The sequence below is a fragment of the Gymnoscopelus braueri genome (assembly GCF_963280865.1).
Source record: "Gymnoscopelus braueri genome assembly, chromosome: 16".
NCBI lineage: Eukaryota > Metazoa > Chordata > Actinopteri > Myctophiformes > Myctophidae > Gymnoscopelus > Gymnoscopelus braueri.
The window spans coordinates 3246092-3271091 of record NC_137616.1 but is presented as its reverse complement, the minus strand read 5'-3'; the positions used below and the strand labels follow the sequence as shown (position 1 = coordinate 3271091).

General features: G+C 42.8%; 2 protein-coding genes across 2 annotated transcripts in view; both read right to left on the bottom strand.

Moving 5' to 3' along the window:
* The window catches only part of LOC308103686 (arf-GAP with SH3 domain, ANK repeat and PH domain-containing protein 2-like), a 52465-nt gene extending 50373 nt beyond the window's left edge, over nt 1–2092 (bottom strand). The window contains exon 1 of the mRNA XM_080453808.1: nt 1564–2092. Coding sequence (XP_080309934.1) covers nt 1564–1692 — 129 coding nt within the window. The 5' untranslated portion in view covers nt 1693–2092. The remainder of the gene's footprint in view (nt 1–1563) is intronic.
* A 1556-nt stretch (nt 2093–3648) lies between these two features.
* Nucleotides 3649–23782, bottom strand: LOC308103330 (uncharacterized protein). The gene is made up of 10 exons (XM_080453253.1): nt 23653–23782; nt 21635–21841; nt 20824–21138; nt 18381–20029; nt 14782–14855; nt 13966–14152; nt 10719–10874; nt 10049–10163; nt 9413–9578; nt 3649–6034 (listed from the first exon to the last, which is right to left on the bottom strand). Exons 2-10 carry the CDS (start codon nt 21743–21745, stop codon nt 6003–6005), a joined length of 2805 nt encoding a protein of 934 aa, XP_080309379.1. The 5' UTR covers nt 21746–21841; nt 23653–23782; the 3' UTR covers nt 3649–6002.
* Between the last annotated feature and the right edge of the window lie 1218 nt (nt 23783–25000).

Below are 25000 nucleotides of genomic sequence, written 5' to 3'. Positions count from 1 at the left end.
AACACAAATCGGCCTGTTATAGCGCCACCATGAGGCTGATTTGAAAATGTTCAAGTGACATGTCTTCCTGCTTAGTCAGAAAGTGCGTGTAAAATTTCACAGAAAATCGCACGCTGTGTTCATGATTTGAGGCATTGTGTTCAAAACGGAGCACTCCTGCAAACTTTGGAAGCCAATCTTAGCCAATCAGGATGGAATATGAAAAATCTGAAAGACCTGTTTTGTTTAATGACAATAGAGAAATCTGTGTGATGTTTGGACAAAGAGTATTGTAAAAAAAAGTGTTTTGCTAAAATCTACCTCCTGGTGGCGCTATAACAGGGCGATGTGAAAGATTCAGGGCAGAGGTTCTGCTCTGGCATCCAGGGAGTGTGTGTGCACAGTTTTGCTGTGAGCGGCCCAACGGTGCCGGAGATTTGCTGCACACACACACACACACACACACACACACACACACACACACACACACACACACACACACACACACACACACACACACACACACACACACACACACACACACACACACACACACACACACACACACACACACACACACACACACACACACACACACACACACACACACACACACACACACACACACACACACACACACGGCCTGGCGGAGACAATAATAGACGGCTGAGCTCCAGACAGTCGTACGACTGAAGTGTAGCTGGAGGGTTTAAATGGGTGAGGCTGAGAGCAGGAACCAGCTCTATGGAGGACGTTGTGATTTCACCATAGAGTTGTACTATATATCACCATGACATGAGGAAGTCAAACCCTCTCCTCTTCCCCTTTCGACACTAACGATCCAAACGGGTCGGTTTACCCTGCGGTGGTTTGTGTCAAAAGATGAGGAGGTCTATTACGGGGGTCTGGGTCTTGGTCTGGTGGTCTGTAGACCAAGATTGAAGAGATTTCCATAATCGATAAACTGACATTTACGCCTCTCTCTCGGCGGGTCTCGGACGCGACCACCAAATATCCCCTGGAAGTCCATGTTTAATGCCCGTAGACCTCCGTAGTCCATACATGTACGAATTAAAAAGATATAAGGTGCTTAACCCAAAGCCAGGGATGTTACCGGACCCCACGGGACGCTTGTTGTCCGAAATATTCCGAATAATTCGATAAATAAGCGTTTTTAATCCCGTCTGTTCCTGGATTCCACCGGCATTCCTCAATGAGTGCCGCGGCGCTGTTGCAGCAGGTGAACGCCAGTATTGCACTCGATAGCCAAGAGGAAATACAATGGCATTCGGGCACAGACGAGATTAAAACACTTCTTACTTGGAAAAATATGGAATAATATGGAAAACAAAGGACCCGTATGGTCGGGTAACATCCGTAGCTTTATAGTTAAGCACTTTATATTTTGAATTTGTACATTTATGGATGAGTACGGGTAATAATACACGGGCTTCCAGTGGATTTGGGGGGGTTGGCATCCAAGACTGACAGCGTACAAATGGATTCGTACAGAGCGTGCGAATCCATTTGTACGCTCTCAGAGTTCTGGGGGTCTTGGGGGGACCGGGGGAGGGTCTGTCTTACCTCCTCCAGGCCGGTCACAGTGCTCCTACAGTGGGACATCCTGGTGGTGAAGCTGGACGTGGTCGGGGCTTTATAATCCTCGCTGGTTTCGGCCACGAACTCCGCCACTCCGATCAATTCCGCCGGCATTGTGAAGGTTTATTATTGTTCTCAGGAAAAAAAAAGAGGTAAAAAAAAAGTACTGTGATTCCCTTCAATCGGCCACTTTTTGAGTGAGGCCCCAATATATATATATATATATATATATGTATATATGGGCTACCTTAATACTTCCTCCAAATCTATTGAGAAATTAATTATAGTAACGATCCCATGTCCAGCACTGTGTTGTAGTTCCTCTTCATAGTGGAGATTACTAGGCGACCATTGCGTTGCTGTTGGTTAAAGTGATGAATATAAACGGATCATACACTTCTTTCCATCTTCAATCCCCGTCATACGTTTGGTCCAAATGTGGGTGGAATGAATAAAGTTCCACAGCAGCAGTGATACTGTCCAAACTCCAGCCTAACTACCTGCCCTGTGTCTACTCTACTCTGTCTGCACTGCTGCTGAGAGCCACAACCTGGGGGGGCGGGGCCCTGTGGCTTTGACTGGCGGCTCGTTTGACCAATAAGAAGCAGTGGTGGAAAGTAACATCTTACTCAAGTACTGTACCTAAGGTTTTTTTTTTACCTTACTTTGGAATACTTCCAATTTCCAATCATTTTACTTCACTTCTACTCCACTATGATTATTTGAAAACTTTAGTTACTAGTTACTTTGTAGATTTTGATTATTATTATTATTATAAAACCAGCCCTATATATACTTTGCCAATTTGAAAATAGCAGTTGTGAGCTTGTAGATCTACTATTTTCAAAAGATTTGTGTACGTGTTATACATATGGAAACTTGTGAAATGGGACCTTCTGCATAATGAGTACTTTTACTTTTGGTACTTTAAGTACATTTTGATGATACCTTTTTATACTTTTGCTAGTAAATTTTGAATAACAAACGTGTACTAACAGACTATTTCTACAGTAGGGTATTGATACTTTTACTTAAGTAAAACAAATGTGAGTACTTCTTACACCACTGGGTGGAACAAGTAAATGTAGCTATTCCGCAATGTAGAAACAAACACTCTGTCACAAGTAAAAGGTATGTATTAAAAATATAGCAGAGTAAAAAAAAAAGGGTACACAAGTTTTGGCATCAGGAGTAAAAGTACTCATTATGTAGAATGGTAATGGAGGTGTGAGAGACTTGGAAAGTCCTTCCTGCCGGTACTGTAGCTTTGAAGATGTACAATGAGACACAGCGGTCGCTTGACCAGGTCAACCTTAATTTAACCTGGAATAGATGTTTCAAAGACTCTGACCTCTAATGACATTCCTAGAGTGTTTTTTCGTGCTGTTTTTCCACTGTGAGCACTTTCACTTCTCACGCTTTTGCACTGACCGAATGGACACTTTTTTGATTAGCATTGCACTGATAATTATTTGTTTTATGAGGAGATACGCTGCGACACTTATGAAGCACTAGCCTCGATCTCCAGGCTTTTATTGTTTAGTTTTGCTAAAAAATAAAATGAAGCACTGACTGTAATAGGACACTTTATTTGGTTTTACCTACATTTACCCGTTGCTGTGCATTGTTGATGCTTCTTGTTTGTTTCTTTTTGCCTTAAGTATTGCTACTATACAGTACTTTTTATTTTTCTTACTCTTTACCTGTAACTCTGTAACCTCAACTGCTGTGCCGCCTCTGGGCGACTGAATTTCCCCCACAGGATAATAAAGGCATCTATCTATTTATCTATGTGTTCACTTATTGTGGCAGGTGGTGTGATATTTTTTGGGTTTAAAATAAGTGTTAAATAGCTCTATATTGTGATAGTAATCATTGCTGTAGACTAGTGTTTGGTAAGTAGCAGATTTTCAGGTCAGGATGCCAGTTTCATCCTATCAGGAGAGAGAGAACTCAAAAGGACACAGGATAAGTGGAATTAGAAGTGATGACTCAAAGAAGATGACACAATTGGAACCCAAAAAAAAACACCAGTGGATTTATGTATTTATTTATTTATAGAACAGGATGATGTCTCAAGTGTCTTCTGTCCAGTACAAATATCAAACCGTGGTCATTCCCAAAAAAAAGAAAATACAATAAACACGTGTAAAAAGAAAGAAACAAAATCACTTCAAAAGTTGTAACATGATATACTGTACATCGATAGTATAGTTGCTGTCGGACAGAAACCTTGAATGTCAATATTTTTATATTTATTTAGCAAATTAATGCCCAACTTTGTCATAGAAGAGGGTTGAGCAAAAGTAGATAAAATAGCTGATATACAAGCTCACAACGTTGTGAACTTGTATATCAGCTATAATATCAGCCATTTATATATCAGCTATTTTCACTTTAGAAAACATTTGAAAGTGAAAGTGGTTAAGTGTGTCTGTGGAGTTTTTTTTATCTTCCATTTCCTGAAAAGTTACGCCTGATTTATACGTAGTTGCACGCTGGTGGTGCATGCCGTAAATAGCAGATCTACAAGCTCACAAGTGAGCTTGATCTGGTATTTACGAAGCACAACGATACCGGCATACAACTAAGTATGAATCAGGCTTTAACGATTTGGGACATACAAAGTTCGCAACCCGACAGCGACAATAATATGACTGCTCCTCAAGTCGTTGTCATAACAGAAGACAACAATAAAACAATACAGTAGGACAGACGTGTGTTGACTGTAGTGTCTGCACTCGCTCAACACAGGTAGAAAAATAAAGCTTTCGATTCTGTCGATGGTTGAAGCCATTTTACAATCAAGTCATACATTCTAGGGCTGGGCAAATAGACCGACAATATATCGACAGATATTTAGAAACAATAATAGACTTAATCTTGACGATGTACGTCAATTGATTAATCGAGAAACAGTGTTTTATTGTATTTTTATTTGTCTTATATCAACCAATCAATGCAAATTGGCAATATATGTTTTATAATCAACCACATAACTCTGAATACTTCCTTGTACAATGGTGGCGTAAAAAAAACTACAAGCTCGAAACACGTTTTGAGCTTGTAGATCTGCCATTTTCACAGAGAAAAGTATTGTTTATTAATTGTAATCGGGAGAAAAGATTGAAAATGATGGTGACATTGATTTGAAGTCATATCGCCCAGCCCTAATACATTCTCTCTGCTGTTGACACAATCACATTAACCGCTTTAAAGGAATAATTCACCACCAAAATGACTATTTTTCTTAACAATTAGTCACCCTGCGAAACCTTCATTGGGGCTGTAACTACCGATTATCTTTACGATTATTCTGTTGATTACTTTTTTGATTAATCGAGGAGCATCTAATCAACCAAATCGATAATAGCCTCTCTACAAGATCACGACACAATGTGAGCATGTAGATTGATTGTTTTATAATCGTTTAAATCATAGAATCCATAGAGACTTTTGTGTTGGTGTTGCATTCCATCACGGTGAATGAAGAATCCAAAGCAAAGACAATACTTGGAAGAACTGAAGAAATTATGCATCCAGGAAGAAATTATGCATCCAGGATTAACGGCAAAACTATACCAAGAATCTGATTATAAACTCCAATGCAACTCTAACAGTATATTCCAAGTGTCTTGTATCCAGCTGTGTACATGCAGTCAACAAGTAAATCAGAATTTTAAAAAATAATTGAAGAAACGTCTCATGGAACGTGATTTTGATCACAGCTCACATGTACATTGTTCAATGTTTCTTGAATTGGGACTGTAAACCTGAAAGTGTTACCATGCTGTTGCCTGAGGTATCAGTAAGACTGTTGTATGGTATGAGTTACAACACCATATTAGGTTATTTTTGTATATATATTTTCTTTTAAATACATTTTCTTCATTTTTTTGGTCTTCTTATACACTATCATGTAATATGATGTTCTTTTTTCTTTGTATTGCTATGTAATGTAATGCTTTGTGTGGACCCCAGGAAGAGTAACTGCTGACGATGTAGAAGCTAAGGGGGATCCAAATAAACGTTAAGAAAAAAACACTGTTTTCTTCGTTTTTGGGTGAGACACAAACAATAATTCTACATGACTTCAAGGCTTCGCGGGGTGAGTAAATGATAGTTAAAACGTCATGTTGGGGGTCATTTTACGTTACTTTAACCCTGGTGTCCCCATTTTGGGCACTCGTTCAAAACCCGTGGCTTCCAGGTCTCTGAGACGCACAGAGACAAGTCCGGTGTGGTCAAAAACGTTCAGCATGGACAGCTGCAAGTTCTCTGGATTATAGCGGAGCAGTCTGGGAATGAGGTCACAGGCTGCCTCCGATACCAACAAGGAAAATTCTAATTAACCTTTGTTTGGCCATTCAGAATGGATGGCGTTGTGCATTTTGGAGGAATGAAGATGAATCCACTGGGGGGCGCTATGCACTCTGAACCACCTTCTGTTGAGTTTCTGAAATGAAAAGACAGAGGCATTAAAAAAAAATCATATCCCAGTTTATTATGGGTTTGTTAGTAGCTCATGGCGTGTAAGCTGCTGCTTGTACTTAAAAGGAGCATTTCACCCCTTTTCAACCTAATTTTCATATCATTGCTCAGTGATGGAAGAAGTACTCACATGTTTTACCTTAGTAAAAGTATCAATACTGCAATGTAGATATACCCTGTCTCTTTTACTGGTGTTTCGCCCAGATGGACAGGGTTTTGAGGTCAGGTTTAGGCATAATTTCTGTGAGGTTAGGGTTAGATTTAAGGTTAGGCATAGTGTTTGTGAGGTTAGGCATAGTGTTTCTGAGGTTAGGGTTAGGCATAGTGTTTGTGAGGTTAGGGTTAGGCATAGTGTTTGTGAGGATAGGGTTAAGGTTAGGGTTAGGCATAGTGTTTGTGAGGATAGGGTTAAGGTTAGGCATAGTGTTTGTGAGGTTAGGGTTAAGGTTAGGCATAGTGTTTGTGAGGTTAGGCATAGTGTTTGTGAGGTTAGGGTTAAGGTTAGGCATAGTGTTTGTGAAGTTAAATGTCAGGGTTTAGGCGCAACCTGAGCGACACACCAATGAAAGAGGGAGTCCCATACTCTGTTACAAGTAAAAGTCCTGTATTCACAATGTACTTGAGTAAAAGTACAAAGGGATTGGCATCAAAATATACTTTAAGTACCTAAAGTAAAGAAAAGTACTCATTGTGCAGAAAATGTAAAAAAAAAAAATGAAAATAGCAGATCTACAAGCTCACAATACGTCGCATCACAACACAGTGTGAGCTTGTAGATCGGCTGTTTTCAAATGTCCAAGATATATATAGGGCTGAAGTGGTTAATGTATGTTTTGTAATAATAATCAAAACCTACAAAATAAGTACAGTACTTGAGTGCATGTACTTAGTTACTTTCCACCACTGTGCTCCTCACTAATGCTCATTATAAGACGGAACCATTACTGTCTACTCACTGTGTGTCTCATACACCAGACCAACAACACGTCACCGCCAAAGCCACGCCCCTTTTTGGGGGACTTGCCGGTCTGGTATGTGGGTGGGCTTTGTACAGCTCAGAAACCAGCCTACCAGTGACATCGTCAATGGGGATTCCAAGCTAATAGAAACTACAGCCTGTCTCTTCCTGGAACGTTAGCATGCTGAAATAGAGTCTAAAGTTACGTTTTGGATTGTATTTACTATTTTGGAAAACATTTTAAAATAGTTCAACTAGTCGATCTACAAGCTCACAGCGTGTCGATGTAGATCGGCTATTTGAACAATTTTAAAAAGGGGGGAAAAATGGCAAAAAAGGTTAGGGATATAGGGTAAGATAAACGTGTGTGTGTGATACAAAGAATGCGATGTTATCTATGAATCCACAAATCCCCATATCCATATATGGAGATCCCTGATGTCATCAATATGACCTCATAGCACTGACATCAGTAACTCTCAAGTTAGGGTTAAGGCAGGTACACACTGCAGGACCTTAAAGTGGTCGGGGGGTCATCTGATCGTTAAGCATTACACACTGCAGGAGTTTATTTCTTGAAATCAGCTGTCATATATCGTTGTGGTTTTCACACTATAGATTGATCCCCGACCAGGGATTACACACTGTAGGATAGTTCACTAGGATGCTATCTCCAGAGTCAGACCCAATACATACATTTGTGTTAATTCCAATTCATTTTAATCGACGTATCCCGTGATATGCCTCTCTCCCTCTCCCTCTCTCTCTCTCTCTCGCACGTCAAGTGCGCTGAAGCGGTCAGTGAGAGTTGTTATTTTGTTATTTAATTTTCATATAGTAAGTCTAGCTGCGGTTTTGAACACATACGATGGTTCCACCAGTAGAGAGCAGCAAATAGACACTTTCATCAGCTCGCTGACTCGCTGCCCCCCCCCCAACAGAGCCAAACAGTGAAATACGTCAAACCGGATATGACCTGTTCTCAGATTCTCCGATTGCAAAAATGTACGATGTTATACACGACGGCGATGACTGTTCGTCACCCAGACTATAGATTATAGAAGTGGACCTCTCCGTTCGTTTTTTATACCGTGTGAAAAAACTTGGGTTTCCCTATTCTGGCCGAAAATGACCGTGGAAAAAAAAAAGAAAACCGGAAACGGAATCTGCGTCATAAAACCGGATGCAAATGTGGGTGAAGTAAGTGGAACCCGAAACCTATAATGAAAAATGATCAGAATAGCGTGACCAGAGATTAAACAATGAACGCGCGTCTAACGCGTCGATGGCCAACTGGACAAACTAGCAATTGACGCGTTATCGAGTCAACCGCAGTCAAAGAGTTAAAAGTGGTCGGGGAGTCATCTGATCGTTAAGCATTTCACACTACATGAAATCGGCTGTCATATATCATTGTGGTTTTCACACTATACGATTGATCGCCGCAAGGGATCACACACTGCAGGATATTTCACAGGACTCGACGCCGAGGGTAGAGTCCTGCAACGGCAGTAGGATCCCTGTGATCCCAACTCCATTCATACTGTATGATGTTCAGTCGGCGACAAGAGCCAAATATCAAACCTGCTAGATATCTAGTAATCTCTCAAGAACAGATTCCGAGCTGCGCTACTGCATCTGTCGGGAGGGCCATTCAGAACGTGTGAACATTGGCCTACAAAGTGGGTGGGCCTTAGACCAGGAAGCAAGCCGTGCTTTACCCAATCAAATGTAGTGGGCGGGATTTACATCTATGAGTTCGCTTTCTAATGTGTTCCCACTGGAAACAAACCCAAACTCATTCAACAATGGCGTCCTCGGAGCCGACAACACCACGGAAAGTTATTAACATTTTAACTTGTTCTTCCATTACAGAAACAAGTGGGCTTATGACCAAAACGATCCATGTTCCGTGGGAGAAATATTGTTAAGTGTTCCGTGGGAGAAATGTTGTCAGTGGGAATGAAAACATAGGCGCACCACCAGAGGAGGTGGGGGCTAAAGGTTGGACCAAACGGGCACATTTCCTGTATCCACAGTCTATTGGGAGGTCCCCCCCATCAAATTCAGAGGGCGCTGTTTATTTCTTCTCTTTTTTTGACGATGGGTTCCCAGATTGGATATCTAGAAATGCCCGGGAAGGCATCGCCGAGCACCATTATCGCGGCCCGATCCTCTCGCAGAGCCTCTCACACACAGCGAGCGAAACCTCGGCGATCAAAGTCCGATCTGTGCCAGATCCGGGGTTTTGTCGGCGAGCGCCCAAAAAGGTCCCCGACAGCATAATTGGAGCAAATATCCTACAGTGTGTAACTAGCCCTAAAGTAGCAGACATGTATGTCTGTCTGTCTCTTGTGTCTGGCTGTCCACCCACCCATCCAGTACCTGTGTGCAGTGGATGGGTTTGAATCCTGCTCTCCTCCACGTGTAGAAAACAGCCTGCTGCGTTCTCTCCGCTCCCAGTGGGCTTGGCTTCACCGGCCCGGCCCATTTCACATGTCAGCACTGTGATTGGTCCTTTCCCGGCCTTCAGATGCACCTGAATGCTGTCCTGCAAAGCACGACACACACAGTCCGTCAGTCCATCAATCACATCACAACACATCGAAACACGGTGCGAAGCGACGCGTTTTGAGCTTGTACTTTTTGCTATTTTTGAATTTGAATCCTGAAAAGTAACAGTTTCGGACAGGTTTCCACCCGACGGACGATTTGTAGAATGGGCCTCAGGTCTAAATGGGTTAACCACTTAGACCCTCTAGACTTATAAAACAGACCTGAGTTGCACTGTACTTGGTGTGTTCATTTTCCATCTACACCAAATCTCTTCGCCCAAAAAATTGCAGATCTACATGCTCACAATCTTTGTTCTATTTTTGTGTTTTTACGTAAATGAATGCCCTACTTGATCCTACTACGGCATCACACGAAAGCATCAAAAGAAGCAGTCTAGTTTTTCAAAAGATACAGTCTAGTTTTGGACATAATGAGGTTTCCACCCGACAGGGTGTACATATTTACCTCGGTGGGAGTTGGAACCTCTAGCTTGGTTTCTTCTGGAGCTTTGACCACCAGAATGGTCTGTCCCTGGAACACTGGGATGTGACGGATGTCCTCGTGGGTCACATAGGCTGACGTACTGGCAGTTAAAGAACACACTGATCACCTCTGATGCCGAGTTCACACTAGCAGCTACAGAGCAGTGCTACACAACAACTTATCTCTGATGCCGAGTTCACACTAGCAGCTACAGAACCACAAAATCACCAAGTATTGCTTAACTCACCTGGTCTCTCCACACGATTCCTGCTTGTAATCAGGCCTGTCACAATTATTACATTATCACCATTATCACCTAATCACAATTATTTGAGATAATCTACCCGGGGGGGGGGGGTTCCAGGGGGTCCCCAGAAAATATTGTTAACACAGCATCACGATCACTTTAACCACTTTATCCATATTTTATACGTTGAATATTAGAAAATAGCAGATGTTCAAGCTCACAGCGCTTGAAAAGTATATTGGATAATTTTTTTATAATTTCAAAAGAAATGTTAAACATAAATCTTCTCTTCTGGGGGTCCCTGACACCTTTTCAGATGGGGGGGGGGGGGGGGTCCGCGGCCAAATTAAGTATCAATTTCGGGGGTCCTTGGTACTAAAGAGCTTGTGTGTTAGAAAAGGATATCCTGTGTTGTGCGTGTCGTCGGTCATGTCAAACAGCTGCTGGGCGCAGGTCTTGATGAGGACGTCCAGGGTCTCCTCCACCACCTTCAGGTTGCCCAGCTCCTCCTGGACGGCGTGGTCACTCTTCCCCAGGTAACTGGACACAGGACTCTCCGCTCTACACCACACAGAGAGAGAGAGAGCAACAGATTCAAGCTCAATAAAATCTCACGACTGAACATTTTTAAAAGACGACTTCTTCTTATAATTGGCTCTTCATAATATGGTACCATTTCTCTCTACTTGGTCTGTGTCTCAGACAGTGCCAGCTTAACGGAGGGGCTTTAGGTGCTGAAACACAGGGCACCAACCTTGGGGGGGGGCACCAAACAGCGTGGAGAAAGTGAAAGAAGACAGAACTATCGCCAAAAAGCGCAAACATTTTGAAGCGGCGGCTCAGCACCAGCAGACTGACACCGGCAAGGCCCCCGTGCGACCAGGCCTGTCCTTGATAGGGCAGACACTCGGATGACACGTCACCGCCGCGGAGGGCGGGCGATCTGTCCGAGTTTATCCACTCCGGCCGACCACCGCGGAGCGTGCGGTCCTCTCACAGTCACCGCGTCGGCGAGCCTCCTCCCCTCGGGGGGGGGTGGGGGGAAGCCGTGACCAGCAACCCGTTGCTTTACGACCTCAGATCATTTGTCTGTTTTCTGGTGTAGCGCCCAGGATCACTTAGGAAATTGGCACCGGGTGAAAAAAATGGGTTACAAAAATCGCGGGATAAAAACATTTTTTTTTTTTTTAATATATTTAAATATGTATGTATTCATATGTCATAATAGTATGTATATTTGTATTGTAGATATAATGTATGTTAAATATGTGTTAGGTACTGTAATACAGCATATAACATTTTGATATAATAATGTATTATTATATGTAATAATATATAATAATATAATATATAACATCAGTAATATAATATTTGTTATAGCATAAGATATAATATACATAATAATACATATTATTGTAATGTCTAATATGATGATATCTAACAGTTTATTGAAATAATAATTGTAATATGTAATTTATTTATATATAATAAAATATATGGAATATATATAAATAGCCATATAATAGCCATATTCATATGTATCTTATTTATATAGATCCACCGTCTTTCTCTTGTGTAATACTAAATAACATGTATATGTAGAATATATATAAATATCCATTTAATATCCATATGTATATTATTTATATAGATCCACCGTCTCTCTCCCTCTCTCTCTGTTTGTGCTTGAGAACTGGGTGGTACACATGTGCACAAAGGGGGGGGGGGGCAGAGTGCGTGTGAGGTGATGTGTGTGAAGTATGTTGGTGTAAATGTGTTGTGTAAATACATTCTGCAATGTGTGGTGATCAAACTGTACATGCAGGCATCTTCGAGTGTGAAACCGAGCATTGCCAGGATGTAAACAACGGGGAAAAGCTGAGTCGGTGACATGTCCAAGGATTCGTCAGTGAAGTCACATCAGCGACGAATCCTTGGGGTCTTTCTGCCGTGCTACTTCCGTGTCGCATAGTAGTGACATAACTGTCGAGTCCTTGGTGTCTTGATCCTTGATCCCTGCAACGTGTTTACCGTCACACGACTACACGCTGTATTTTGATTTTTGCTGGCCAGCGCTAATGAAAGACTAAACTGGATTATCATTTCATGTGAACATTGAAGTGCAACTGGCGGAAGATGTAACTCAGGTGAAGTAATGCGTGACGTTGCAATTATGTAGTGATTTCCTAACATATAAATAGCAGGCACCAGCCAGTCAATGAGTCTTGGTGGGTAGCGCCCCCCCCCCCCCTATGAATAGAAAGGTTGGGACCCCCCTGGTCTACATGATGGGGCGATGCGGGGGCCGACTTGGGACTGACCTGAGTGGAGCGGGGATGCGAAAGACGTGGAGCTGGTACTGGAGTAACGTGTTGATACAACAGAAGATTGAATAAGATACGTTATGTATCTTTCAGGACCTTTCGCCCGCACGGAGCAACTCCTACCGTAAGTAGCCTACTTAATGCGCAGCAACATTCGATGGGGGGATCACTATACCGTGGGTTCGCTAGAGACGGTTCACGTTACTCCAGTGAGCTGGTCGTTGTTGAAGAAGTCTGTGTGTTGAGAAGCAACGTCGTCGCTGAGTAGTGTTGGCTCAATGGGAAAGTCTGACGTTATGGGGACTGGGGACCGTGATGCCGTGATGGTCGTTGTAGCAACAGGGGGGGTGTGAGTGTGCGACGTGGAGTAGTGTTGCCACGTCCGGTTATTGTAAGCGTTGAAGTTATTAGAAGTGACGTTGGATTAGCAAGAGGTTAGCCTTTGTTAATAATATATAACATGTATATGTAGAATATATTGAAAGGTCCATAGGCATAGGTATGTTATTTATATAGATCCAGCGTGTCTGTCCCCATCTGTGGTGTTTTTGGCATCAACCTGGTGGCTTGTTGCTGGCCTTTTGTCGTCCGGAGGGAAATTGGCGGAGCGGATTGCGTATTACTCTCGCGCAACCTGGCAACGTCTTTGAGGCTCCTAAAAGGTCTCACCTTCCGGTGTGTCGGTAATGTGTGGGGAATTTTTTGTTGGACGGATTTAATTATGGTGTGAGGGGGCAAATGTGTGTTGAGCAATGAGAAGTGGACGAATAACTGCGTGAATGAATTGCGCACGTTATGACTGGTGTTGTAGTGACATGTGAGATGTTATTGTCGTTATTTCGGCGAAACAAATGATTAAAAACGAAGTGCCTTCAGTCGCACCACCGGAAGGGCTGACTTTCCTCAAATGTAATAATAGATATTTAGTAGGGGGTCCCTGCTGCGTCTCTCTCTTCCAGCCAAGGGCTCCTTGGCCTGAAAAAGAAAACGTTGAAGACCCCTGCATTAGAAGAGAAGGTTGAGAATGGCTGAAGCGCTCCTTTAGTTGGAGTGTAGGCTGCACTAGCCTTCCTGCTTTCGTGTATAGAGGGGCGGGTTTAAAATCAGCGCGGAGAGAATGCGCCTGATCCCATTGGTTCACCGATCTGTCCGTCAGCCCCCACCCCGTCAACACAACATTACGAGCGACGCCCACTGCACTCTGGTTGTTTGGGGAAATGAAACACTTCCTATACCGGGTACACCGACGCGCTGGTCCAGGCTTTTATTTTTTAGCAAAACTAAACAATAAAAGCCTGGAGATCGACGCTAGTTGGAGTGTGACTCACATCCATTGGATCTTGTTGGGGGCCCGTCTCTTGACCAGCTTGAAGGCGCCCAGGACGCTGGTGACGTCGTACACCCGTCTCTTGCAGGCCTGCAGCCGGGCGGCCGCCTGGGTGAGGTCCAGCAGGCCGTCCGGAGCCGCCGACAGCAGCTCCATGAGCCGCCTGGTCAGCAGGATCAACGACAGCTCTGGGGGAAAAAAAGAGAAGCCATCAGAACATTCATTAAACCCACTAAAACCATCCGTATCATTTTAGATTTATACGTTGGCTATTCAAAAATACAAGCTTGTGTTTTTGAATAGCCACATCTGCTATTTTATATTTGAAAAATCTTGAAAGATTGAGAACTACTGATTTAGAAGGCATTTGTAGGCCTCAGGTCTTAATGGGTTAAAGCAAGGGTTTCCCAAACTCTTCAGGCCGCGACACCCCTAAATAATCATATTTGAACCTGGGACCCCCCACCCTGACAAGCAATTGGAATTGTAGACATTACATTTATAGTTTGACTCGGTTCCACAGATAACTATTGTGGAAAATAGCCAAACTACAAGCTCACTGCGCCTCGCACTGCGAAGCATTTTTCAAAATAATTGCAATAAAAATAAATAAATGGCAGATCTACAAGCTCACAACGTGTCGAATCAGAGATTTGTGAGACACACACACACACACACACACACACACACACACACACACACACACACACACACACACACACACACACACACACACACACACACACACACACACACACACACACACACACACACACACACACACACACACACACACACACACGTACCCATCACCTACCTCTGGAAGCAGGGTTGTCTTTGAGGGTCTTCTGATGTGTTTGGGGGTCAGGTGGTTTAAAAGTGACATCACAGCTGAAAGAACGAGGTTTGTGTCACGTTAACAAATCACCCACCTTACACTACACCATGGGTTCCCAAACTTTTCAGCCCGCGACCCCAAAATAATGCGGCCATTGACTCGCGACCCCACCTAACCCTGGAGGTAATTTATGCACATAAACTTGCACGTTCGGTGTGCATTTGTAATGTATTACAATGGTGAAATGCACTATTTGTAATCATTTTTAGATTGTATTTCATCCATTCTGTTGAAAAGAAACCAAAATGACCCAAAATAATGGGGTCTAATTTCAAAGACCCCCAACTTTAGGAACCCCTGCACCAGACAATTGGACTCGAGTCATAGTGACTCGACTCGAGTCTGACTCGAGTCGCATATTTGACGACTTGCGACTCGACTCGGACTTTGAAGGTAAAGACTTGCGACTCGACTCGGACTTGGAAGGTAAAAGACCAACGAGACTTGAGACTCGACTCGGACTTGCTAGCCAATGACTCCCGACTCGACTCGACTTGAGACAAGATGACTCTAATGACTCGTTTAGTTTTTTCCCCTATGAATGATCTGTGTGTGAAATGCGCTCTTTCTTTATACAAACCCATGCTCGCTCACTCTACCGCAAATGCCTCTCTCTCTCTTTATACAACCCCATGCTCACTCTACCGCAAATGTGCTCTCTCTCTTCATATAAACCGATGCTCACTCTACCGCAAATGCGCTATCTCTCTTCATACAAACCCATGCTCACTCTACCACAAACGCCACCACCACTCCCAGCGGGGTCATTTTGATTCTATGACGGCTGCCGTCTAGTTATCATCAGTGCCAGTGTTGTGAGGAAAAACAAGCAACCAGGTCTAGGAAAACCAGCCCAAAAGAAGCGAGTCAAGCGACTATGGGCCACATGAGCACTCTAACATATACATCAGCTATTTGAAAATAGCAGATCTACAAGCTCACAACGCATCCCATGCAACTAGTCGTTCGTGTTTTGTTTATGACCTCAGCCACCCCAACAACAACAGTAGCACCAGCCAGCGAGATATACGTACTTGTAAACATGAAAGTCACTCACCACTGTCGAATTTACTTTATCCATGGTAACAGCAATAAAGTCTTAGTCCGTTTTTTGGTGCGCAACACAACCCTCGTTTAAGTGAATTGCTTTCACCTGCTGCTGCTGTGCAGAGTGTGCGCTACAGGGCATATCTCCGCCAAGCCAGGGTGACCTACCCAGGCTCATGAAATTCATATGCAGGCATAGTAGCCAATTAGAATGAAATCTGCAAAAACGGACTCATATACTGATACAGAACCATATATTGGCTATATATTATGGCTGTCGGGTGGAAATCTTGTATGTTCCTTTTTCATTATTATTTTAAAACAATTTGAAATCGTGAAAATAGCCAATCTACAAGCTGTAATTATTTAATAATTAAGAAATACTATATTTTAAAGACTGAAAAATCTACTAAAGTCAATATTAGAGCAAGTTCATTCACATTTCATTTGAATGAAAATAACCTGTGGGTAAAATTCATTCTGTGAATCTAATGTGATTAATGTGACCCCTACTTCAGTCAGTGAAGTCCAGGGCTGAATGTGACATATTGAGACCTGTGTAACTAAATATTGGTCATTTGCCAACACATTATTTTGTGAAATAAATGGGTTATATTTCACAGATAGTTATACTATTCTTATAATATATTAAAATACAATCATCCTTAACCTTCAAGTTAAATGCATTATTGACTTGCCCACAACAGAAAGACTTGGGACTCGACTTGGATTTGGGACCAAATGACTTGGGACTCGACTTGGACTCGGACCGGAGGGTTGGATTGACTTGGGACTCGACTTGGACTTGGGACCAAATGACTTGGGACTCGACTTGGGACTCGGACCTGAGGGTTGGATTGACTTGGGACTCGACTTGGACTTGGGACCAAATGACTTGGGACTCGACTTGGGACCAAACGACTTGGGACTCGACTTGGACTTGGGACCAAATGACTTGGGACTCGACTTGGACTCGAGCTACTTGAACAATTGTCTGCCCTGCACTACACTACAGAGAATTGAACCTCCAACCCTGCCGTTGGTAGTGCCTTGCTCATTACACCACACCACAGGCTGAACATATCAATTAATCCGCAAGTAAAAATAAAACAAGATACTGGTACAAATATTTTCAGATGTAGGTCGGCGGTCAAATAGCCTACATATAATGTCGGGGGTCCTTGACCTGAAAATGTTTTGAGCGCCACTGATATAGCAACATACGTTTTTCAGGATTTTTAGGTGTTAGGATTTAGAAGACATTTGTAGAATCGACCATTCAATCCGGGAACGCATAGCTATGTCATTTTAGATGTCTTTGGCTCTTCAAAAATAGCAGATCTACAAGCTGAATATGCTTGGTTTGCGGACTTAGACCACCAATAGGGACGAGCTGTAATTGCTTAAGCCCCGCCCCCTCTGTCTTCCTATTGGCTGGGCTTTAAACAGCCATAACTCCAGTTCCCAGCATGATACAGGTCTCAGACTTGGTGGGTGGTCCTGCAGACTTCCAATTTCCTCAAAAATGACCACTTCCGGCTTTTACTTCCGGTTTGTATGATTGGCTTGAAACTTCACCCACACACGCTCTGAGGGGTGTGGAGTTCAATGTCAAATTGCAATTTCCCCACCACTATAATAATATATTTGACCCTACTGCCCAAACACAAGGTCGCACAGACTTAGCGAGCTGCAGGCACACTTAAAATGTATGAGACATTTTGTTTCTAGTTATTGTTGTGGGATCGCTTTAGCGATCACACTAATGTTATCTTCACTATTTATTATTATTATTATTATTATTATTATTATTATTCCCCCCGTTTTTTGGGTCATTTCAATGGAGAAATGCCATTTAGTGACGTCATAATGAATAATGCCATTCTAGTGAATGGTAATGCCATTCTAGTGACGTCATAATACTGATGTCATTGTATTATGACCCTACTATAACACTACTAACACTATCAATACTCAATACCAGCAACATTCTTAGCGATCCCACACTGTTTCTTCAGGAACAGTACTTTCTAGTTGTTATTATTATTGCCAGACCCAAGGGGTCGGCCTACATGAGGCTTTGACCCATTTCGTCCATACATGGGCATAAAAGTATGTCCATCTTGTCCCTTTTTTGACCATATATGGACACATTCTGGGTCTGGCAGAACCAGGTCTCCTGGTCTTGTTTTAGTTAGTTAAAGTGATTTGCTGGACCAGAAGCAACCACATAAAAACATAGTGATAAATTAACAAAACTAGAAAAGATGCTCCTCGGAGCACTGCCAGACCCCTAGTGGTTGAAATCTGAATGGCCGGACTTCGCATGACGTGTGTGCAGAGGAAAAGAGGGACAGACCGACCGACCGACCGACCGACAAAGCCTCATGTAGGCCGACCCCCTGGGTCTGGCAACAACAGCAACACATTAACATCACATAAAGAAACAGCAGCTGTGAGTGAGACGTTACCTGTCTGTTGTAGCTACTGATTGACGCTCCACACTGTCTGTTGTAGCTACTGACTGATGCTCCATACTGTCTGTTGTAGCTGACTGATGCTCTGTACTGTCTGTTGTAGCTACTGACTGATGCTCTATACTGTCTGTTGTAGCTACTGACTGATGCTCTATACTGTCTGTTGTAGCTACTGACTGATGCTCCATACTGTCTGTTGTAGCTACTGATTGACGCTCCATACTGTCTGTTGTAGCTACTGACTGATGCTCCATACTGTCTGTTGTAGCTGACTGATGCTCTATACTGTCTGTTGTAGCTACTGACTGATGCTCCATACTGTCTGTTGTAGCTACTGACTGATGCTCCATACTGTCTGTTGTAGCTGACTGATGCTCCATACTGTCTGTTATAGCTACTGACTGATGCTCTATACTGTCTGTTGTAGCCGACTGATGCTCCATACTGTCTGTTATAGCTACTGACTGATGCTCTATACTGTCTGTTGTAGCTGACTGATGCTCTATACTGTCTGTTGTAGCTACTGACTGATGCTCCATATTGTCTGTTGTAGCTACTGACTGATGCTCTGTATTGTCTGTTGTCGCTACTGACTGATTCTCTGTACTGTCTGTTGTAGCTACTGACTGATTCTCCATATTGTCCGTTGTAGCTACTGACTGATTCTCTGTACTGTCTGTTGTAGCTACTGACTGATTCTCCATATTGTCTGTTGTAGCTACTGACTGACACTCTACAATGTCTGTTGTAGCTACTGACTTACGCTCCACATTGTCTGTTGTAGCTACTGACTGATGCTCTACACTGTCTGTTGTAGCTACTGACTGATGCTCTACACTGTCTGTTGTAGCTACTGACTTACGCTCCATACTGTCTGTTGTAGCTACTGACTTACGCTCCATATTGTCTGTTGTAGCTACTGACTGATGCTCTACACTGTCTGTTGTAGCTACTGACTGATGCTCTACACTGTCTGTTGTAGCTACTGACTTACGCTCCATACTGTCTGTTGTAGCTACTGACTGATGCTCCATATTGTCTGTTGTAGCTACTGACTGATGCTCCATACTGTCTGTTGTAGCTACTGACTGATGCTCCATACTGTCTGTTGTAGCTACTGACTGATGCTCCATATTGTCTGTTGTAGCTACTGACTGATGTTCCATATTGTCTGTTGTAGCTACTGACTGACGCTCTACACTGTCTGTTGTAGCTACTGACCTACGCTCCATACTGTCTGTTGTAGCTACTGACTGATGCTCCGCACTGTCTGTTGTAGCTACTGACTGATGCTCCGCACTGTCTGTTGTAGCTACTGACTGATGCTCCATACTGTCTGTTGTAGCTACTGACTGATGCTCCATACTGTCTGTTGTAGCTACTGACTGATGCTCCACACTGTCTGTTGTAGCTACTGACTGATGCTCCACACTGTCTGTTGTAGCTACTGACTGATGCTCCATACTGTCTGTTGTAGCTACTGACTGATGCTCCATACTGTCTGTTGTAGCTACTGACTGATGCTCCATACTGTCTGTTGTAGCTACTGACTGATGCTCCATACTGTCTGTTGTAGCTACTGACTGATGCTCCATACTGTCTGTTGTAGCTACTGACTGACGCTCCACACTGTCGTCTTGTTGCTGTGGCAAAAAGGAAAAACACAAGTTAAAAGCTATTTGTTACACAAATGAGGCTATAAATACATCATTACGGAACAATAGGATGTAGTTAACTTGAGATTTCTCGTCATATTTTGCTATGGCCCACACCATCAATGACGAGAATGACAAGATTTGTGTTTTCAGTGGTTTTCCACTAGACAGCGCTGTTCGCTCGCCTATGGGTCACCGTTTGGCTGCCTGATAAGGAGAGAAGTAGTGGGTCACGGGAACGCAAAACAAACGGCCCGTTCTCTCCCTTGTAATTTGATCTGGAAGAATGGCTTTTCCGCTGTTTGTGTTGCTTTTTGGCGAAAACAGCCTACATTCAACTGGCCACAATTACAGTATGGAGCGGATTATCGCGGCGGCTCGCTTCCCCCCCGATTCTACGAGACTAGGATACGTCTTTTAAAGCGATTGGGGGATCGATCATACTGGAGATAAATATTCTATGATTTTTCAAAGGTGAGTGAAAACACCGCTGGCAGTGGCGTGGCAAAATTCTGTTTTATTTCTAGCTGTCAAAGAGACACTACCAGTGACATCTTTGATAGCATGTTAACTTCCCAGGAAGAGAAAGGTTGTAGTTTCTATTAGCTTGGAATCAAGATCGATGATGTCACTGGTAGGCAGGTTTCTGAAGCCCATCTTATAATGAGCATTAGTGAGGACCAACTATACGAAGGTTGAAAATGGGTGAAATGCTCCTTTTAATGGGTTAAGCTACAATCCAGGATTGATATAACGTCCCATTCAAACAGACACAGCCTTACATGTTGGAGTGGAGGTTGTGCCGTTGAATCATCATCATCACCGGCGGCATGGGGAGCGGCACCGGCCTCCTCTTCTTCCTCCTCCACCATCTCCTCCTCCTCCTCCTCCTCCTCCTCCTCCTCCTCCGCCCCCCAGGGGGAGGGGGCGGTGGCCATCACAGACCCCAGGGGTCCGTCCAGGTAGGGGGGCATGAGGGGGATGGCGTCGTCGCTGATGCCCCGTGGCGTGATGTGCTCGGGCAGGAAGTGCTCCTCGCAGATGATGTGGTTGTGGTCCCGCAACTTGTCCGTCTCCCTGAGCGCCGCCAGCCACACCTAACAATGTACAATGTGTCACTTTAGATTTTTGTGTTGGATATTCAAAAATAGCATTATGTACAAGCTCGCAGCGCGTCACAAACGAGCTTGCACATCTGCTATTCTTGAAATATCTTGAAAAGTGGGAGAACTACTGATTTAGAAGGCATTTGTAGAATCGGCCTCAGGTCTTAAAGGGATAGTTCACCCCCAAAAAATCGATTAGTCACCCCATGGGGACCTGAATTCATGGATATTATTATTTTTTTTGTTGCATTCCTAAGCCAATAATTTGATGAACAGCGGACCGGTAGGAGACACAAAGGAGACTCTTTGTCTCCTACCGGAATCGCTGCCTGCCAGTCCGCTGGTCATCAAATTATTGGCTTAGGAATGCGACAAAAACAAAAAAAATATCCATGAATTCAAGTCTCCATGGGGTGACTAATCGATAGAAAAAAAGTAATTTTGGGGGTGAACTATCCCTTTAATGGGTTATTGCAGGAGGACCTACCTTGACCCTGGCCTGGTCGCGGGGCAAGTTGAAGAAGCGCTTCTGGGGCCGGTTGAAGAGCCCTTTGACCTCCAGGCGGTTGGGACAGCCTGACACCACACACTTCACCATGTCTGGTTATACGTCACACGGTCGGCCACCGTACGCTGTCCAGGACCGTCCACCCGCTTTCAATGGAGGATGTCCCGGCCAAGTCCCCACAGATATCTGTGGAAAAACACCACAACTGTCACTACTAAATTATCCAAGTGGTTTCAAGAGAATCAAGAATAAAAGAGGGCTATATTTGTCACTAAAAGCATACATTCTTGAGGCACTTCACTGTCTCTCTGCATTCTATCATGTGTTTACCTTACTTATCGTCACTCTGGATAAGAGCATCTGCTAAATGCCTAAATTGTTAAATTGTAAAATAATTGTCAGATTGTTCAGATATTTACATACATATACTAGTCCATATCTAATGTATAAATATCAGTTGCATTTTGAAATGCAACTGAACTGAAACTCAATGACTCGTATGGTAATGACTTAAAGGTATAATGACATTCATTTTCACTTTTTTTATTTTCAATGTTTTATTTGGGGGTTTATGACCTCAATTACACACAAAAAACCTGAACTTAGAACATTCAGTGGATTTTCTGTGGTCTGGGGTTTTCTGAATAATTAGGCTGAAAAGTAATCTGAGCTTGGCCCTTCGACAGTGAGGTCACAGTCGATTAATCCCGCCCACTCTCCTCCTCGCCCCTCCCCTCCCCTATCCTTTCCTTTGGGGGGGCGGAGCAGAGGCGATGATTGACAGGCAAAATCCCTCACCAGCGACACCCGCAGGCAAAGATTTATTTTTTCATTGCAGTTGAAAAGGCTTTAGAAATGTGATAGAAAAACACCTGCCATGGATCACTGGAATGGAATTTTCACTTAAAACTTTTTGTACACTTTTGAAGGACCAGGACAAAGACTTTGAATGTGGTGTAAAAGTGAATGTCATTATACCTTTAAAATGAAAAGGTGATTGTACAGGTAGCAGGATGGATCTGTTGGAATTGTACAGTAATAATATCGTCACAACATCACGAGTGGAGGAACGTAGGCACTTGGTATAATATTATTCTATAGTCTATAAATGTACAATTAATATTATAAATATATTGCATTCAAGACCAGGCAGCAACCTGTACTTGCAATGCCTCTGGAATCAAGCCTTTCTGTTAAAAAGGTATATTAAATTAAATGTATATTCATTATGGGCCACTAACTAGCCTGCCTTAGATCAAGACTCGGCTTTTGCAGGGCAATCCACCCCCCCCCTGCAATTTCACCAGTAAAGCCCTTATTTCTCCGAACATGTACAAATGCAAAATATAAGGTGCTTACCCACTTGACCCAAATGTTAACTAGGTGTCCGGCGTGTTTGTGCAATGTATTAGTCCATATTTTTCAATAAAGAAGTTTTTTAATCCCGTCTGTGGCCGAACGACATTCCCCCCCTCGTTTACTTCCTGTTTACATTGAGTGTAATTCCGGCTTTCACCAGATGCGCCCCGTGACTACCGCCCATTGGGAACTTCGTACAGAATCGGCCACAGACGGGATTAAAACACTTCTTTATTGAAAAATATGGACTAATACATTGCGAAAAATACTCCGGACATCCAGTTAACATTTGGGGCAAGCGGGTAAGCACCTTGGACATGTTTGGAGAAATACGGGCTTTACTGGTGACATTCCAGGGCAATCTGGGGGGATATAAAAATGTCAACATTGACCAAATACATCTAGGATAGTCTTGATCTAAGGCTAGTGGTGCCCAATACTGCCCCACCTATCCTGTATCATTTTAATGATGGCTGAACGTTGGCTATTCAAAAATAGCAGATATGCAAGCTCATAGCGCAGCACGAAGAGCTTGTAGATCTGCACTTCTTTTTTTAAATCGTAAAAAGTGCCAACCTATCCTGTATCCATTTGAAAACATGCTCTCTTTACCATAGTTATTATATCTCTGTACCTACCAGGCCAGAAGAGAAGAGAAGCTCACATCCATACAATAATGTCTCACGGCTGTCTATTTGTGTTTATTTGTTTGTTTTGCTATGTGTGTGTTTTCCTCGTGTGAGGATGTTTCACAGAGCGCTGTGTGTGTGTTTGTTTAGAGAGAGAGTGTGTGAGTGTGTGTGTGTGTGTGTGTGTGTGTGTGTGTGTGTGTTGTGTTGATTTGGTTTCCCGGACGTGACGTTACAACGCCACTGCCGTTCGTTCGTCCAATCACACGGGCTGATGGGGCACTCTGCTGCTCCCTGCTGGATGGAAGACGAAACAACATAGAATAAAAACAATAATAATAATGTGTTTCCTTCCCAGCTTCCTTCCTAAACATGTAGCTATTGTTTATGTCCAAGCACTTGCTGCCTATCTGCAGTGGTGGAAAAAGTAGTAAGTAAAAGTACCAATACTGCAACATAGAAATACTCTGTTACAAGTAAAAGTCCATAATTCAAAATGTACTTGAATAAAAGTACAAAAGTATTGGCATCAAAATGTACTTTAAGTGCCAAAAATAAAAGTACTAAAATGTTTGAAAATAGCAAATCTACAAGCTCACAACACGTCGCGATGCGAGCTTGTAGATATGCTATTTTCAAATAGCCTGTATAAAATAGGACTAAAGTGGTTAATGTATGTTTCATAATATCATAATTTATATCTGAAAAGTAACTGGTAAGTAACTAAAGTTTTCTAATAATTGTAGTGGAGTAAAAGTACAACATTTGCCTCTGAGATGACATGTAGTGGAGTAGAAGTAAAAGTACTGAAAATGGGAAATACTCCAGTAAAGTAAAAAATCCTCAAAAGTGTACTTAAGTACAGTACTTGAGTAAATGCACTTAAGTTTGAGGTTTTTTTAATAGATAGGCTATTTCTCAGTTGAATCTGTAAGGAGGACTGCTTATCGTTCCTTAAATAATAATTAATGTAAGTTTATTTTATGTCGTAGTGACCTCTGCACACCTGGCTCCATTGAAAAAATACAAATTGTTATAAATTAAATTATTATACATACATGCACTGCAAATGGACTGCGTATGTAAAGAAATGCAGAATTTTGTATTTATATCATACATGGGCAACTAGCAGCCAGGGGCCACATGCGGCCCCCACCTTCACTTAATGCGGCCCGCCGCGGGTTAATAACGGAATACTGATATATTATTGATTTCAGCTGTTCCTATTCCAAACATGCAAATATGACCCGCTTTAATTACTTCAGTGTCAGTGTGTATAGTAGCTTGATGACTAGTATTACAATTCTATTGTCTTTTTTATGTCCAATGTATTTGTATTTAATAATACAGTTCATAA

Bases quoted from the DNA above. Each gene is read 5' to 3' on its own strand.
- LOC308103330 (XM_080453253.1), bottom strand. From the start codon at position 21,745: ATGGTGAAGTGTGTGGTGTCAGGCTGTCCCAACCGCCTGGAGGTCAAA. The intron at 21,139-21,634 runs GTAGGTCCTCCT...GTACATTGTTAG, and splicing joins GCGACCAGGCCAGGGTCAAG to GTGTGGCTGGCGGCGCTCAG. The intron at 6,035-9,412 runs GTACTGGATGGG...TTTTCATTTCAG, and splicing joins AACCCATCCACTGCACACAG to AAACTCAACAGAAGGTGGTT.